The sequence below is a fragment of the Eulemur rufifrons genome, chromosome 18, assembly GCF_041146395.1.
Source record: "Eulemur rufifrons isolate Redbay chromosome 18, OSU_ERuf_1, whole genome shotgun sequence".
Classification (NCBI taxonomy): Eukaryota; Metazoa; Chordata; class Mammalia; order Primates; family Lemuridae; genus Eulemur; species Eulemur rufifrons.
Genome location: NC_091000.1, coordinates 60,390,278 through 60,408,725, shown reverse-complemented (window position 1 = coordinate 60,408,725; position 18,448 = coordinate 60,390,278). Strand labels below are relative to the sequence as shown.

The window sequence follows — 18,448 nt, the reverse complement described above, 5'->3', positions numbered from 1 at the left end:
TCTTTGGGGAGAGGCCTCCTCCACCCAGCATGAGGAGCCCGTGTGACCCGCTTTCCTCAGGCGAGAGCCTTCGAGAGTAGTCAGGAGTCAAGCCCTTCCTTTCTCTTGCCTTGCCCAGTCTCACAGTGTGCAGATCGGACTGGAGGGAAAGAACACGTTATTCAGATCCTCCAGGCTTCTCCATCAGTACAAACCTGCTCCGCACTGCAAACTTGCCAGTCACCTCTTCTTTGCCCCAGCTCTCAGGCATGTGTCACACTGGCATCACCGTGTCTGAGAGGTGGCCCTGTCGTTGAGTATGCTCAACACTGAGGGATCACTGTCTATATCAAGGAGGGGTATTTGTGGAGCCCCCAGCTAGCCGCTCAGGGGGGAGGTGGCAGGGACTTGCCCAGAGAAAGAAGCAGGCCAGAGCTGATGGACGTGGGAGCCGTGTGGGCTGAGCTGGAGCACTAGGAGGGGCGCTCTGGGGAAGCTTCCAGGAGGGCGTTGAGGACACGTTTGGATCAGCTCACTGAAACCACAGTCTGCTCATTCTCCAAGGACAATGCAATGCAGTGTTTATAAAACATGCACAGAAAGAACAATCAAGGGAGACAATGTCAGCTGCTATGGGCTGCACTGTGTCCCCCAGAAAAATGTATATGTTGAAGGGTCTTTAAAGAGATAATTAAGTAAAAATGAGGTTAATTCGGTGGGCCCTAATCCAATCTGATTGGTGTCCTTCTCAGAAGAGATGAGGACACAGACGCACACAGAGGGACGACTGTGTGAAGACGCAGGGAGAAGACTGCCATCTACAAGCCAGGGGGAGAGGATGCAGAAGGACTCAACCCTGCCCACACCTTGATCTCAGACTTCCAGCCTCCAGAACTGTGAGCAAATAAATTCCTGTTGTCTAAACCTAGTCTGTGATTCTTTGTTAAGGCCGCCCTGGAAAACTGCACAGTTGCAGTAAAATATGATAACAACAACTGGTCTTCTTTGAAGAGTCTTACAACAAAATTACTGTCATTTACATTTTTCAACTATTTTGGCAGCCCAGGAAAGCAGACTTCGTGGCATCTTCTTGTTCAGAGTTTATTTCAGAGCTTCTGCTCCCGGGTTTGTCTTGTCTACTGGCTCTGCCCTAATCCTCCTCTAGTTGAGTGCTCTGTGTCTTTTCCCGAAATGTTGCTATTCTAAATTCCTTAGCTGTCTTTCATTTCTGTTGCTAGCTGACAAATTTACCACCTGCGACAGAGCTGAATTGACATTTTTTAATAACTAATGCAATTTAAGAAACTGTAGCTAAAAGGATATTTAGTTTTTATGTTCATGTGTCTTCACAAATCCACAAAAATCTTCAACTTGTGGAAACTTAGCCTTTCTAAGTCATCAAGTTTATTTTCTTGTTGTTAAGCCAGAACCCTCTTAAACTACTCCAGGAAATGAGAATTTCTTCTATTTAAAAAATAATTCCAGAGAGGGAGATTCCACAAGTTTCCTGAGCAAAACATTACAACTCTTCCTGGGTGAGTCAAGTAATCCGACGCCCAACTCAGGACTGGGTGCCTGACTCAGCCAGGCTGGAACTCTTACTCCTCTCCTTGGAAATGATGCAATACTTGCTGTGGAAGATGATTCTGGAATGAAGCAGCGAATGGGAACTAACTGCCATGAATGCTTTAGATAATGGTGGTGGCTGTGTTCGGGGCAGGTGGAAGGGAGCCTTTGCCAAGTGTGTATCTGTATTCATATGTAATGCACCACTTCAACCATCATTCACGTGCATTTAACTTCCATAAGAAACTGAGATTAAAGAATGAAATAAAGAACACAGGAGAGGAAATAGCGTGGAGAACCCAACTGGGAATAATGAGGATAAAACATGAGACCAGGAACATCACGGGACGGGTTGGAAAGAAGTACAAGAATGCTTGGCCAATGTGGCAGAGCTGGTGACAGCTGGCTGCAGGACAGCAGCAGGACAGGTGTGGGATAAAAGTACCTTACAGGTGGGATGGGCTTCCCTCAAAAGTGGCTCATGCCGGCTAGGATCATGTTCTGGTCATTTATTCACTCAACCAACATTCATAGATTGTTGGTTAGGTACCAGAAATTGTATTAGACATAATCAGGCCAGGACAGGCTCTATGTTAATATGTCTTTGTTAGGAATAATGAAAAGAAGTAGAAGAGGAGGAGGAGGAGGAGGAGGAGGAGGAGGAGGAGGAGGAGGAGGAGGAGGAACCTTTTCCATATATTTACTATTTCACAGGTAGGTCAGTTTCCTTGGGAAACAGAATCTGAGATGCGAGGTGTGCTGCCAGGTGTTGGCTGAGGCATGCTCTCAGAACATCCAGGGGAGGGAGGGGGAGCAGGACTGAAGTGGGGCGGCCAGCGCAGCTGTATGGAGTCAGCTGATCCCGTGAGCAGCGCAGGAGCAGAGCTGGCCCATCAGAGCTGTCCTGCAGCAAGACCCTTGTACCCCACATCGGCCAGTCACTGGACGCAGCAGCCCCAGGGAGAGCCCTACGCCCTGGCAAAGGCAGCTAGGGAAGTGGGAGGATCGAGCTGCCTCACTGCAGTATCCATACACATGAAGAAACTGAGGCACAGAGAATTTAGGTAACTCACTCAAGATCACACAGCCAGTGAGCACAGCCAGTGTTCTGTCCTCAGAAGCCAGGCCTTCTTTCGCTCATCTCCATACTGTGTGTAAAGGACCTACCAAAATGCTGTCATAGTTGCTCAATGATTATAGATATTTTATTTTGGGTGCTGGTGGCGACTATTCCTTATATCAACCCTTATCCCTCCAGCTATCTGAGAGCATCTTTGTGAGGCAGAAACAGTCAAGTGTGTTTCTGACTCTGGTGAGCTGAAGAGCTCTGCAGATTGACTAAGGGTCGTCCCAGTTATTGAAGTGGGTGCCATAATACAAATTGAACCCCGACTTTTCACTGTTCACAGGCTGCCTTGGAGTTTAAATCAATGAAGGGTCTCTCAGGACCTCTCTTCCCCTGGTCCTGGGTCACCATCCCGCAGGGCCTATGTGATGATATCACCACTGTTGTCATCATGAGAGCTGGAGGATGATGAGGTCGGAGCTGCCCAAGGCTTAGGCAGCTTTATGAAGGGGGAGGGGAAGGCCATGCCTCTGTTGGCCAAGTAGGGGTGGGGGATATGGGAGGGAGGGGACCAGTCAGAATCCCCCCTGGAGATCCCAGTTATGTGGCACCACCTCTAACCATGTTTCAGAAGGAAGTTTCTCTTTAAAAAGAGGAAACCCCAGCAAACCGAATGAACTCTGCAAGCCAAGTTGTTGTGGCTGCACGTCCTATAGACCCCCACCTCCTGCTCATATTCCCTGGGGTCAGGGACAGTTTCTGGATGGAAATGGAGTGGATGGACAGGAGGGGATACAACATTTATGAGCCAATATGAGCAGTTTGCCTTGGACTCCACACCCAGTTCCTGGGGTTCCCCACTCAGTACTGCTTGCTGTTCTCTGCTTGAGCCTGCAAACTCTGCCTCCAGGACTGCCCCAGTCCCTGTAGGAGAGCTGTGGACCTCCAGCTGGGAAGATGGGGCATGCAGCTCGGGGAGGAAGAGGCCAGAGCTGTGAGGTGGGTGGCTGGCCCTTGCCGGTGTCCGTCCGCCACCAACCTCAGTGCTCAGCAAGGAGACCAATGTTCCACAAAGCCACCCTCCCCCTGTACCAGCTCTGCTTGGAGATGAGATGACTCGAAGTTCACCATCACCCTCCCGTCTTCTCTCCCTCAACCACTGCTTACACTGTGCTGACACCACTCTGAGCGCTTCCCACCTGCTGGATCATTTATCCCTCTGGCCACCCTGTGATTAGGTATTATTTTTATTTCTATTTAGCAGATGTGAAAATGGAAGACACAATGAAGTGCCTAGCCCAGGGTCCCAGAGGCAGTAAGCAGTGGGACAAGGTACATCCCAGAGAGCCCAGCCCCAGCTCACAATGGTAACCAGTGTGCTACACTGCCTTTCCTCCCAGCAGGGGATCAGCTGCCTCGTTGCCGAGTACACTCCCACATTAGGCAGAGACTTCTATCTCCCCTCTCCTACTTTTACTCTTCTTAGTCAGAAATTGGCCACCCTGACCAATTCTCAATGGCACCCCAACCACGGATGCCAACCCCAGGAAAGCTGCCCATGCAGGTCCTGTCTGCTGTCTGTCTCCCCTTTGAATCTCCTGGGATAGCTGCAGGGGGAATGGACAATGCTCAGAGTGCTGACTTGCACTAGGGTGGGCTTTGCTCTGACCAAGGGGACACAGCTGATACTAAGCCAATTAGAAATGCAAGCTGTTTTTGAGGAGGGGATGTAAATTTCCTGGTAAGCAAGGCTGGATACTAACTTTTCCAAGCTGAGTTAAAATAAATATAAGAGTGTTAGAGCAAGTTGTGAGACTTCTCTGACTTAAAAACGCAACCATCAACTAATTAATCATGACTTAATGCTCATTAGTCATTAGGAAACACAACCATTCATCAGCCCATGGGACCTCAAGAGCTAGAAATTTTAAGGCCCAATGTTTCACCTTAAGCAATGTATTTGAAATCTACCCTCAAATCAATCCTCTGAAATACACTCAACCCATCTTTTTGCTGGTTGGGAAACATTTCATTAAATCACGCTTTCAAGATGACATCTGACAGAACGCAGAAAGGAAATCACCACAGGAAAGCCCCTCTCGGCTTATTTACAAAGGCCAGAAGATCTCAGAGGAGACATATTGCTCAGAAATGCAGAAAAAGCCAGCGTCCAGCCAAGTCCCCATTCCAAGCTGCAGAGTGTGATTATGCGGGCACCCTGTGCCTACCACTGTGGAGAGCACAACTTAGAACGTAGCCTGATAGGGTTGGCACGGACCTGGAAGACAAAACTCCGGTTTTTCAGCCGGTTAGAGTTTGTTTGCAATGTTAAGACTCGCATATGGGGGAGAGAGGAAATGAGAAAACAATTACTATACATAAACAAGCACAGACTGAGATGCTGCAAAAGTCAGAGAAAGAAAAAAACAAATTTGGGCTGGAATTATTCAGCAAAGACTTTAAGAACAGGGGATTTCCAGTGGTCTGTGAAAGGAGCAGTGTGGTGGAGAGAGGTAAGGAGGCCTTTCTTTCAAGGGTAGAGAGAATATGGGCGAAGAAGCAAGAGCAAGAAGCCCAGGGACCAATACTGGTGAGACACAGGCCTTTCTGCTGAAGAGACCAGCCTTTCTAGGGAGAAGGGGCCTGCAGGCTGGGGCATCAGGTCAGCTCTTGAATCAGGACTTTGGGATTGGTGCCAGAAGGCAGGAGGGAGCCACTGTGGTTTCTTGAGCAGCAGACAACACTTTTCAAGCCAGGTCATGATATTAAAAATAAATAAATAAATAAAAATAAAAAAGCAATGCTTTGAGAAGATTAATCTGGAATCCGAGTGGTAGGAGGCTGGATTGGGTAGGAAGAGGACAGTAAAAAGATGACGTGGAGCCAAGGGAAGATGGCTGACCAGAGACACCAGCTGCCAGATCATCTCAGACAGAAGGAAAAGTTTCAGATGAAAAAGAAAAACAAACAATCGTCAACTGGGTGTAATTCCAAGGGAAAGTGCCAGAATGTACAAGAGATACCATGGGAAGAAGTTGCAGAGCAGAACAAGAAGGAGCAAGATATTGGCAGAGGTCAACCCACGAGAGGCTTGGAGAGCAGCGCAAAGGGTAGGTGGAGCAGTGTGTTCCTCCCTCCCTCCCATCTCTGGCAGTCAGCAGGCTCCGGAGCTGCTGGAGAGCTTCGCTACCCTCGTGAGCCCTTAAGCTGCTGCTGCCAGTAAACTGGGAGCATCTTGAGGACAAAGCACCAGGTTGCCAGCCCCCTTGATGTGCTTCCAGTCACACTGACCTGAGCAGAGATAGCAGGCACCATATTTCTTCTCTACCCATGGTGTGCCTTTGTCCTCCCCACGGGGATCCAGCCCCTCAGGTTTCATCTTGCTCATTCTCACACAAACATTTCCCAACTTTGGCCCAGACTGGGGGAACCACAAAGGGCCAGAGGATCCCTAGTATCTGCATGACCCCAGAGCCTGGACATTCTGGGTGGGCTACCTTCTGGACAGAGGGACAAAGATGACCAATGTGCTAGCTTTCGTCCATTCAGGCTCTTTTCCTCCTGTTCCCCTCCCCTGCCCATGGCTTCAGAGAGAGAGAAACACTTGAGCCAGGGCTCTCAGGAGCTGCTGCTTCCCCTCTGCTGGGGGATTCCATAGACAATGAGGTGCAAACCTTTCTTTTAAAGACCTGCAGAGGACTCAGGAGTGCTCAGACGGTGAGCTCCCTGCTCACCAGCCCCGCTGCCCACCAGCCCCCCTGCCCAGTGCTGCTCGCCCAGCTGCTCCATGAGAGCAGGGCACAGCCCCAAAGTGGAGGGACATCAAACTTTCTTGAGTACCCCATAGACAACTCAGGACAAGCATGCTTCTCCCAGGCATGGTCAGGGATTGATCTTTGGGGAACCAGGGACAGGCCTACAGGCCAGATCCCATACTCCCAGGACTCAATTGTTTTGCTTTGGGGTACAGAGGGGAGATTGGTGAACTAATCTCAGGAGGTGAGGGAGCCTACATGGGCAGAACTGAAAAGAGAGCACAGTATGGGTCCCAACGATGGCACACCCGTGGAGCACCCCTCCCCCCACAAGAAGGCTGTGCTCTCAGCCCAGGGTGGGATCCTGGACAGGGAAGCTCCCAGCCCATAGCACCATTGTAGCGGGGCTCAGCTAGTCTGAGCTCCTGCCTGCTGGCAGATGCCAGAGAGAGACCATGGAGCAGGGGAGGGAGGAGAAGAGTGATATGTGCTCCCAACGGCCAGATTGTGAATCTCAGATGGCCCCACCTCCACTAGCAGACATTCTAGCTGGGTGGGGCCACATCAGCCCCCCTCTGGTGGCTTTCCCCAGAAGGCTGGGAGCAGACCTTTGACCGCTGCTAAAAGAGTTACCTTACTAGGTTTTGTGGAGCCAAAGGGCAGGCTCATCCAACCCAGGCCTTCCCAGCCTCACTCCCCCACCCTCCTTTGCTATGGTGGACAATAAAGACTCACCTTGAAGTTCCAGAGCCCCACCCACCACCTGGGGCATTTGAGTGCTTCTCCTGAGAGGCTAGAGCTTATCACAGGTCCCCGAAACAAAACTGCAGCTTGTTCCTTCTGGCAAGTGCCACCTACTGACAGGGAGGTCAATTTGCACAGCCTTTTACAGTGTTTACTGACACAATCATACAGGGTGCAGCTGATTTTTGCCCACAAGTACCAGCTACCATTTCAAAGATTAAACTGGTATGCAAATACAATTGACAATGTTAAGAAGACCATAGGGCTGGGGGAAGAGAAATGATCTCAAAGACCTCCATTGTCCCTCATCAAAGAGAGCCAGGGAATCGGCCCACATACATAGCTCACCATTGCTATAGCCTACAAACAACTAGCAACTGAGAAAACCACCACACTAAGAATAGTCATAACAAGGCATCTTTTCAGAAACTAGACACCCCCCCCCCATCAAAGCACCCACAAGCAAAGCCAAAGGTTCTTACCCAGCATATGCTACAGATACTCCCTTATGAGTGAGAGGGTAGGAAAAAAAAAGCCTCACCTAAACAAATGACAATCCAAAAATAAGGAGTCACAGCTGCTCCAGAAGAGAAGGAATCAGAGAAAGAACCCTGGAAGTATGAAAAGTCAGAGCTAAAAGACAGCCCTAAAAGGGGAATACCAGCTCTCTAGTAATGGATACCAACCAAACTGAAAATATTGAAATGATAGATAAAGAATTCCAAATTTGGATTATAAGGAAGCTCAATGAAATCCAAGAAAAAATGGAAAACCAACTCAAAGAAACCAGAAAAACAATTCAGGAAATGAATGAAAAATTCACTAAAGAGATCAATACATAAAAGAAAATAGAACTTCTGGAAATGAAAGATTCATTTAAGAAAACACAAAACACAGTGGAAAGTTTTAAAAATAGACTAGACTAGGCAGAAGAAAGAATCTCAGAGCTTGAAGACAACACTTTCAAATTAACTCAGTGAAAAATAAAGAACTAAGAGAAATTCACAAAGCCTACAAGATATATGGGATAATGTAAAATGGCCAAATATAAGAATCATAGGCATCACTGAGGGAGGGTGAAGAAGAAAACACATGAGGGCTAGAAAACCTATTTGAGGGAATAATTGAGGAAAAATTCCCTGGTCTTGCTAGAGATTTAAACATCCATGTACAAGAAGCTCAAGGAACACTTGGGAGAGTCATTGCAAAGAGGCAATCATCAAGACATATAGTTATGAGACTTGCCAAAGTAAACACAAAGGAGGACCTCCTGCAAGCCATGAGATGAAAATATCAATTAACTTACAAAGGAAAACCCATCAGGCTAATTGCAGACTTTTCAACAGAAAAGGCAGAAGGGATTGGGGCCCCATCTTCAATATGCTTAAACAGAACAACTGCCAGCCTAGAATTTTGTATCCTGGAAAACTAAGTTTCATATATGTGAGAGAAATGAAGACTTTTTCAGACAAGCAAACACTGAGGAATTTATCAAGACCAGACCTGCCCTGTAGAAAATACTCAGAACTGCATGATACATGCATCAGCACAATAGATACCCAACAGAGTGAAACCACCCAAAAGCTAAAGCTCAGAGTTCATATGAAACAATAGTACAAGAGGTAAAACAAAGCAATAAGGTACAACTCAACAGGATGAACAGAACAGCTTGGGACATATCAATTCTATCAATCAACAAGGATGGCCTGAATGCCACACTCAAGAGACACAGCCTGGTTGAATGGGTGAAAAAATACAACCCAAATATTTGATGTCTCCAGGAAACACATCTAACCCACAAGGACTCATACGGATTCAAGGTGAAGGGATGGAAAAAAAACATTCCATACAAATGGGAACCAAAAGAAAGGAGGAATAGCCCTTCACGTATCAGATAAAATTGACTTTAAATCAAAAATAGTGAAGAAAGACAAAGATGGTTATTAGATAATGGTAAAGGGAACAATTCAATAACAGGACATAACAATCCTAAATATTTATGTACCTAACACAAGAGTGCCCAGATTCATAAAGCAAACCCCACTAGATGTATGCAAAGAGATAAGCAGCAGCATCATAATTGTTGGGGACATCAACACCCCACTGACAGAACTGGACAGATCATCCAAGCAGAAAATAAACAAAGAAAGACTGGACTTAAATGGGACTGTAGAAAAAAAGTGGGCCTAAGAGACATTTATAGAACATTTGACCCAAAAACTACTGAATATACATTCTTCTTATCAGCACATGGAACATTCTCCATGATTGATCATCTTAGGCCACAAAACATGTCTCAAAGAATTCAAAAAAATAGAAATCATACCATGTATCTTCTCAGACCATAGTGGAATAAAAGTAGAAATAAATTCCAAGAGAAACACTCAATTCTATACAAAGTCATGGAAATTAAACAACCCACTCCTAAACAATGATTGAGTCACTAATGAAATTAAGATGCAAATAAAAAGATTCCTTGAACTGAATGACAAAGGACACAAAAACTACCAAAATCTATGGCTTTGGCAAAAGCAGTCCTAGGGGGGAAATTCATAGCCTTAAATGTCTACATGAAAAAGGCAGACAGATCACAAATTAACAATCTAATGACATGTCTCAAGGAACTAGAAAAGGAAGAGCAAACCAAACCCAAAGCCAGCAGAAGAAAAGAAATAACTAAGGTCAGGGCAGAACTAAATGAAATGGAAAATAAATAAACAAAAATACAAAGGATCAATGAAAAAAATTGGTTCTTTGAAAAGATAAACAAAATTGATAGACGTCTTGATAGATTAACCAGAAATAGAAAGGAATTAAATAAGCTCAATCAGAAATGAAAAAGGAAATATTACAACTGATACCACAGAAATGCAGAATATCATCAGTGAATACTATGAAAATTTCTACACACATAAACCCAAAATCATAGAGGAACTGACAAATTCCTGGAAACACACAACCTCCCAGGACTCAATCTGAAAAAATACAACTCCTGAACAGACCGGTGATGAACAACGAGATTGAAACAGTAATAAAAAAATCTTCCAGCAAAAAATGCCCCAGATCAGATGGATTCACAGCTAAATTTTACCAGACCTACAAAGAAGAGCTGGTACCCATACTGCAGAAATTATTCCATAACATTGAGAAGGAGGGAATCCTCCCCAACTCATTCTACAAAGCAAGTATCATCTTGATCCCAAACCCAGAAAAGGACACAACAAAAAAAGAAAAATACAGGCCAATATCCATTATGAATATAGAAGCAAAAATCCTCAGTAAAATACTAGCAAATCAAATTCAACAGCACATCAAAAAAATAATCCACCGTAACTAAGTGGGCTTCATCCCAGAGATGCAAGGATGTTTCAACATATATAAATCAATAAATGTGATTCACCACATAAAAAGAAGCAAAAACAAAGACCATGTGATCATCAGTATAGATGCAGAAAAAGCATTTGACAAAATCCAGCACCCTTTCATGATAAAAAAGCTCAACAAACTAGGCATGCATAGAAGGAACATATCTCAAGATTATAAAAGCCACATATGACAAACCCACAGCCAACATCGAAACCAATGAGGAAAAGTCGAAAGCATTCCCACTAAGAACTGAAACAAGACAAGGGTGCCCACTGTCAACACTTCTATTCAACATAGTACTGGAAGTCCTAGCCAGAACAATCAGACAAGAGAAGGAAATCAAAGGCATCCAAATCAGAAAAGTCAAACTGTCGCTTTTTGCTGATGATATGATCTTATATCTAGAAAACCCCAAAGAATCCAACAAAAGACTTCTGGAAAATGATAAATAAAATTCAGCAAAGTCTCAGGTTACAAAATTGATGTACACAAATCAGTAGCATTCCTATACACCAATAACAGTCAAGCTGAGAATCAAATCAAAGACTTAATACCTTTCATAATAGCTACAAAGAAAATAAAATACCTAGGAATATATTTAACCAAGGAGGTAAAAGGCCTCTACAAAAGGGGAATTATGAAACACTGAGCAAAGAAATCGCAGATGATGCAAACAAATGGAAAAACATATCATGCTCATGGATTGGTAAAATCAGCATTGTTAAAATGTCCATACTACCCAAAATGATTTACGGATTGAACGCAATCCCCATCAAAAGACCAACATCATATTTCACAGACCTAGAAAAATAATGCTATGCTTCATTTGGAACCAGAAAAGAGCCTGAATAGCCAAAGCAATCTTAAGAAAAAAGAACAAATCTGGAGGCATCACATTACCTGAATTCAAATCATACTATTATACAAGGCTATAGTAACCAAAGCAGCATGGTATTGGTACAAATATAGACACATAGACCAATGGAACAGAACAGAGAACCCAGATACAAAACCATCCACATACAACCAACAAATCTTTGACAAAACAGACAAAAATATACACTGGGGAAAATAAGCCCTATTCAATAAATGGTGCTGGGAAAATTGGTAGCCACATGCAGAAGAATGAAACAGGATTCGTATCTCTCACCACTCACAAAAATTAATTCAATATGGATAAAAGACTTAAATGCAAGGCATGAAACTGTAAGAATTCTAGGAAAACATGTTGGAAAAACTCTTCTAGGTATCAGCCTAGGCAAAGAATTTATGAAGAAGACCCTTATGACAATTACAGCAACAACAAAAATAAATAAATGGGACCTGATTAAATTAAAAAATCTTCTACACAGCTAAGGAAATAATCAACAGAGCAAACAGACAATCTACAGAATGGGAGAAAATATTCACAAGCTATACATCTAATAAAGGGCTAATAATCAGAATCTACAGACAACTGAAGAAAGCCAGCAAGGAAAAGAACAAACAACCCCATTAAAAAGTGGGGAAAAGACATGAAGAGAAGCTTTTCAAAAGAAGATAGATAAATGTCTAAAAAAAAATAAGAAAAAATGCTCAACATCACTAATTGTCAGGAACATACAAATTAAAACCACAATGGGATATCACCCTACCCCAGTTAGAATGGCTTTTGTTAAAAAATCCAAAAACAGTAGATGCTGGCATGGATGCAGAGAGAAAGGAATACTTATACACTGTTGGTGGGACTGAAAATTAGTACACCCTCTATGGAAAACAGTATGGAGATTCCTCAACGAACTAAAAGTAGATATACCAATTGATTCAGCAATCCCGCTACTGGTGATTTATCCAAAGGAAAAGAAGTCATTTTATCAAAAAGACAGCTGCACTCAAATGTTTATTGCAGCACAATCAACAGTTGTACAATGCAAAGATGTGGAATCAACCCAAGTGCCCATCCACTCATGAATGTATTAACCAAATGTATATGTATACTATGGAATACTACTCACCCATTAAGAAGGATGAATTAATTCCTTTTGCAACAATTTGGATGGTACTGGAGACTATTATCCTAAGTGAAGTACCTAAATAATGAAAAAAACAAACCACACACACACTGGCTACTAAACTGGAACTAACCGATGAGCACATGTGCATAGAGGGAAGTAAAACTTGGTGGAAACCAAGCAGGGGGGAGGGGGAAGATGGGATGGGCAAAAACCTACCTAACAGGTACAATGAACACTACCTGGGTGATGGGCACACTTTTAACCCTGACTCAAGCATAACAAAATTGATACATGTAACTAAAAATTTTCATATCCCTATAATATTTTGAAATTTAAAAAAAAAAGAGATGACATGGTCATCCAGGTACAAATTAGTAAGAGCCTGGAGTGGATGGGACAGTAAGATTGGGGAAGAAGGAATAAACCTAGAAAAAGGCAAAGCTAATAGAATTTTGTGGCCAATCATTCAGGGAAGCAAAAATGGGATTAAAACTAGGAAATTATAGTATCGTTGACAAGGTAAGAATCTTTCCCCACTCTTGGAAAATGAGGGTTCTTAGTGTGTGTGTGTGTGTGTGTGTGTGTGTGTGTATTTACATGTATATAGGGAGTCAGGGAGCTGGTTTATGGAAGTGGTGATAAATCTATTTTTAGCCAAACTTACTGTAAGGAAGGACATCCATCCTGGAATTGGATTTGATTAGAATGTCAATCCTGGCTACAGACACCCCTCTCTTTTAGTTGTCTGTTTTTAATATAAAGCCAATAGATACAAACTGAAGGTGGTGGTGGTAGTGTTTTTATTGTTGTTGTTGCTGTTTTTGCTGTGGTACTCTTCGTTCTACAAAAGCATTTTTTGTTTTACTTTCTGTTTGTTTTCTTTTTCCTTATAAAATTCCATGATTGAAACAGTGACCTTGAAATTTTCAAACACACTAGAGCTATGTGCAGGGGTCAAATTTTTCAGGCCAAAAGCAAGAAGCCAGCTCCTGGCTGGTGAGGAGGAAGCAGCACCTCTAGGCCTCTTTGCTCTGAACTCTCAATTTCTACCCCCTAAGTATCGCAGAGTGTCACTTTTTCTGACCATGCTCATTCTCTGCTTGCCATATGAGGATTATGGTTCCAAAAGATTGGACTACATTGTCATTCCTGAAATCAGTTGTTTATATGGCAGCCTATATTTTAGTCAAAAACCTCAAACCTTAATTCACATCCCCAAATGATTCTCCATTTTTAGCTTTTAACTTGGAAAATATTTTTTACATATTCCCCAAATAGTTTTTTTTAGATCTGTTCTCCTCCCATTCATTTATACTGCAGAATGTGGTCAGCCAGGTTAGAAAGACAAAAGGGATTAAGTCATAAGATTGGCTTTTAAATAGCTGAAAATGTGTATTTGCCATTCAGTTGGGTGATTTGTCCTTTAAGATGGAGACAGAAGCCTATAAAAAATTGAAGTGGGGGCTGAACATGGCAAAATGTGTTTGCTTTTCTTAGATAAATCTGTTAGTCTGTGTGTGCTATAAAATGGCATTATTCCTTCATTGGAAATTACACTTCCTACACAACATACGCCACTCTGCCTTCTCTTCCCAGACTTCCCCAAGCAAAGTTCAAAATCCCTCCTGCATTTGTAGTCAATCCCATGGTGAAACCATTAGCTCATTGCCTCATTTGGGCTCATCTGAGAAGTGTTCCAAGATGAGGTTCTTTTCAAAAGAGCATTTAACAATGAGCCAGCACAAAAATGTAAGTACAGATAACTTCCAAATTGGGTTTCTCAGAACAAATTGTTAAGAAAAAGCCAAAACTCACAAACAGTGAAGAAGGAAGACAAATAATGGAATTTTGTATTTAACAAAATCCAAAGATGATATGTGATATGATATGATATTATATGATATGATATTATAGAGAAATAGATTGGCACCTGGTATGGCCATATGGACTTAACCAGATTAAGGAGAGTCAAATACTTCCACGGTCCCCCTTTTGCAAAGATTCTGGAACTCTCCTTGTTCTGTGTTGTGAGATGTAAAAATTGAGGAAAATATACCAGTTCAACACAAGGAAGTGGTATGTGCATGTAAAAGTCTTCCTCATGGCTAGCGCTGACCAGGGTACCATGAATGTCTTGAGTGGTTTCAATCTGGTGTCCTTCTGTGCGTCACAGCTGAAGTCCTGCAGCAGGCCCTGGTATACTATTGGTGGTAATTAAATTAGCACAACCATTATAGAAAACGGTATGAAGTTTCCTCAAAAAATTAAAAATAGAATTACCATATGATGCAGCAATCCCACTACTGGATATATAGCCAAAGGAAAGGAAGTAAATATGTTGAAGAGATATCTGCTCTCCCATGTTCATCACAGAATTATTCACAATAGCCAAGATGTGGAAACACCCTAAGTGTTCATCGATGGATGAATGGATAAAGAAAATATGATACACATATACACACTGGAATACTATTCAGTCTTTAAAAAGAAGGAAATTCTGTCATTTGCAACAACATGGATGAACGTGGAGGACATTATGTTAAGTGAAATAAGCCAGGCACCGAGACGGATATTGCATGATCTCACTAATGTGGGAAATCTGGGAAAGCTGAACTCGTGGAAGCAGAGAGTAGAATGGTGGTTACCAAGGGCTGGAGGGTGGGCAGTGGGAGTTGGGGCAAGTTGAGCAAAGGATACAAAATTTCAGTCAGACAGGAAGAATAAGTTTAAGAGATTTATTGTACAACATGGTAACTATAAGTAATTTCAATGTATTGCATGGATTTGTTGTCATTTAAAAAAATGATAAGTATGTGAGGTAAGGCATATGTTGATCAGCTTAAGTTAGGCAAGGGTTAGCCATCCCATAATGTACGCAGATTTCAAAATGTCACGTTGTACACCGTAAACTTGTACACCATAAACGTGTACAATTTTTATTTGGCAATTAAAAAATTAATAATAAGAGTATCTGTTGAATAAGTGAATATGTGAAAACCAGACATAACTGGCTACTGAGCCTTACTATAAAGCTGGCTCATTCATTAAAAACCTACTGTGTTCGAAGTGTTCAGCAGCGAGGTTCCGGGGAGGAGGTAGAACACTGAGATGAGCAAGACAGCCGAAGCCCTGGAGGAGCTCACAGCCAAGTGGCGGAGACAGATATGTAAACAAGAAATTACAGCACGATGTGATAAGTGCTATAATAGAGGTATGCATAAAATACTAATGGAGCCTAAATTATCCAGCACATTATTCTGTCATTCTAAATATACGGAAGATTGAGCTAACCATGAACGCGTCGACTAAATCATGGGGAGCTCCAGACACCATGCAGAAGATAAGGATTAAAGTGATCTCACTGAGTGAAGTAGTCACGGCCACCGGCATAAGTAACAGTTCTGCCTGGTAGAGATGTAACCCCTAGGCCAGCCATGGAGGGGTGAGGTAGGAAGAGCAGGGAGTCTGCAAACCTCAGCCTCACGGGGGCGTTAATTCCCTCCAGTGTGAAATGGGGCTGGAGTAGTTTCTATCTCACTCCCCACAGCCAGGACATCCACTGAACGAAAGGAGCAGCTGAAGCCTCCCAGAGGCTGGCTGGATGCCCCAGTGCCACGGATCCACACACGTGCCGACACATACCGTGGGGCCAGCCGCAGTGCGGGGTGTGGACACTCCACAGTGAGGGCTGCAGGAAGCACAGTGGTGGAATGGAATCAAGGATACCAGGGCACGAAGTCGTTGAGGCTATTGTGCACAAGTCTGAGGGAGCGCGGTTTCATTTTGCCACAAGAGAGAGCCCCGCTAGCTGCCGTTGCTAAACAACTAACCATGAGATCCCAATAGAGTGAAGCTTTTTAACCTGCACAGGGCCCTTTGCGATGGCTCATTCTCTTTAAAGCTGATCTACACTCCCACGGTTCTTCCAGGCGCCCCTACCTTTGCCTGTCCGGGGGTGGACGGTCCCATCGTTAAACTCCCGGCTGAGGGTCCGCCTTTTCCTGCGGGAGCCCTAAGTGACGCAGCGGATCAGACCGTGAGCTCCTCCAGGCGTGTCTGGCACACCTCTGTCCCCTCGGCAACATTCGCAATAGCAGGTAAATTGCACGTGCTACTAAAGACTTGCAGTTTGCATTGGCCAATTCTGGTATTTTTAATATTTATTTAGGGTTTCCTTACCCTTGAGTCTCCTGATTATTCCATACTTATTACCCAGTGCAGTTTGTATTTCCCCGTAACCCCTGTTGCTTCTGAACCGATTGTCGCCCTCACTGCCTGGGGATAAAGGACCAATAAGGACCTCTCTCCAGTCAAAGGGGAATAGTTCTGGAAATAATTAAACGTGTATTTGACGCCCAGTTGAAGCCACAGTGCCGGGGAGACGAGGATCTTCCTTCCAGGGAACTTGGCACCCCTAGAAGCCCTTGTCCACTTGCCATTTGCTGTACATGTGGCTGAGAACTGAGCTAAAGAAAAGGGTTTCAACCATCGGGTTATTTTTACCACAGCCAAGAGCAATTGTTTTACTCAGAGGCCACTGTGACTGCCTGCTTTTCAAAAACTAGAACTTTCTGGAAAGGCCCCATCTGAAGTCTGGTAAGGGCCTGTGTGGGTTTCCAGTCACCAAACCAAGCCCACTCTGAAAGGCACTGGAACCATTTTATTGTTGCTGTTGTTGTTGGCTTTTTTTTTCCAGTTTATGACAACTTTCCTGGCCCACCACTGTGCCGGTTGCATGGGAAAGCTGATTCAGACCTGCCTTCCTCTTTGATCTCCAGCTTGCTTTCTCAGTAGAGTCGTTCTGTGGTGATCTTCTCAGACTCGGAGGAGCAGAGCTGTTTGTTGGTAGTTTTGATGGTGCATTTTCAGTTGGGAGGCCAAAGAACTCTTCCTGTTTACGAGCATGAAATCGACTCCTGTTGTTTTTAAAATTCAGAGCAGGAAAGAACCCTTTGAGGTCAGTTAGTTCAACCTCTTCATCTTTCAGATTGAAAAATTAAGGCTCAGAGAAGTTAAGGGACTTGCCCAGAGTCACACAGCTATTACGGAGAGAGCAGTGACCAGAACAGGTCTCTTAACGTTCCAGCGCGTTTTCACTGTTTCTTGAATTGCACATTTTTGTACCCAAGTTTTAGAATTTTCAGATGAATTTCCCCTGCATCAATTAGTTTGTATGTCAGTTATGTGAGGCCTGATGAAGTTATTAAAGAGAAACTGTCTGCGTAGAAATGCTGTTTTTAGACTTTGACAGATTTTGCATGGTTTGCACACACCCTGGTAATCAGAAATGCATAAGTTTTCTCAGATGAGAACTCAGGTGTTTTATATGGATTTTTATATCCTGAAATAATCATCAAAATTAAGAAACATATTCAATACTAGCCAATCAGCTTCAAGCTTCTGAAACTCTCGTGAATTCCTGCTTTCCTGGGAAATTTATCACGAGAACAGCGGTTAAACTCTGGTTATTCTGTCTTAGCAGTCTATATAGAAATATATATGTCATGTATACTCATATGCATGGACAGCACTTTGTTTTGCTAATTTTCTATCTAACGGTTCTATCATTTGTTGAAAGAGGGATGCTAAAGTCACTTATCGTAATTATAGATTAGTCTATTTCTCCTTTCAGCTATATAGGTTTTTGCTTTATGTATTTTGAGGCTCTGGTGTTTGGTATATACACTTTTGGGATTGCTATGTCTTCCTGGAGGATTGATCCTTATATTATATAATGTTCTACTTTGTCTCTAGTAAGTTTGTTTGCTCAAAGTCTACTTTATCTGCTATTAATATAGCCTTCTTTTTAAAAAAGTAATTAACCCCTATATACAATATTTTTAAAATTCCTTTTACTGTCAATCTATCTCATTGAAATGAAAATGAATTTCTTGTATACAGCATATAGTTGAGTCATTTTGTTTTGTTTTGTTTTTTATCTACTGTGCCAATATCTGCCTTATAATTGGTATATTTAG

At 43.2% G+C, this 18,448-nt stretch overlaps 1 protein-coding gene across 1 annotated transcript in view; it reads right to left on the bottom strand.

Annotated features, from left to right (window-relative positions):
• The window catches only part of ADTRP (androgen dependent TFPI regulating protein), a 64,651-nt gene extending 50,078 nt beyond the window's left edge, over positions 1-14,573 (bottom strand). The window contains 2 exon segments of the mRNA XM_069493469.1: positions 14,425-14,495; positions 14,498-14,573. Of these exon segments, the coding sequence (XP_069349570.1) occupies positions 14,425-14,495; positions 14,498-14,573 (147 nt within the window).
• Between the last annotated feature and the right edge of the window lie 3,875 nt (positions 14,574-18,448).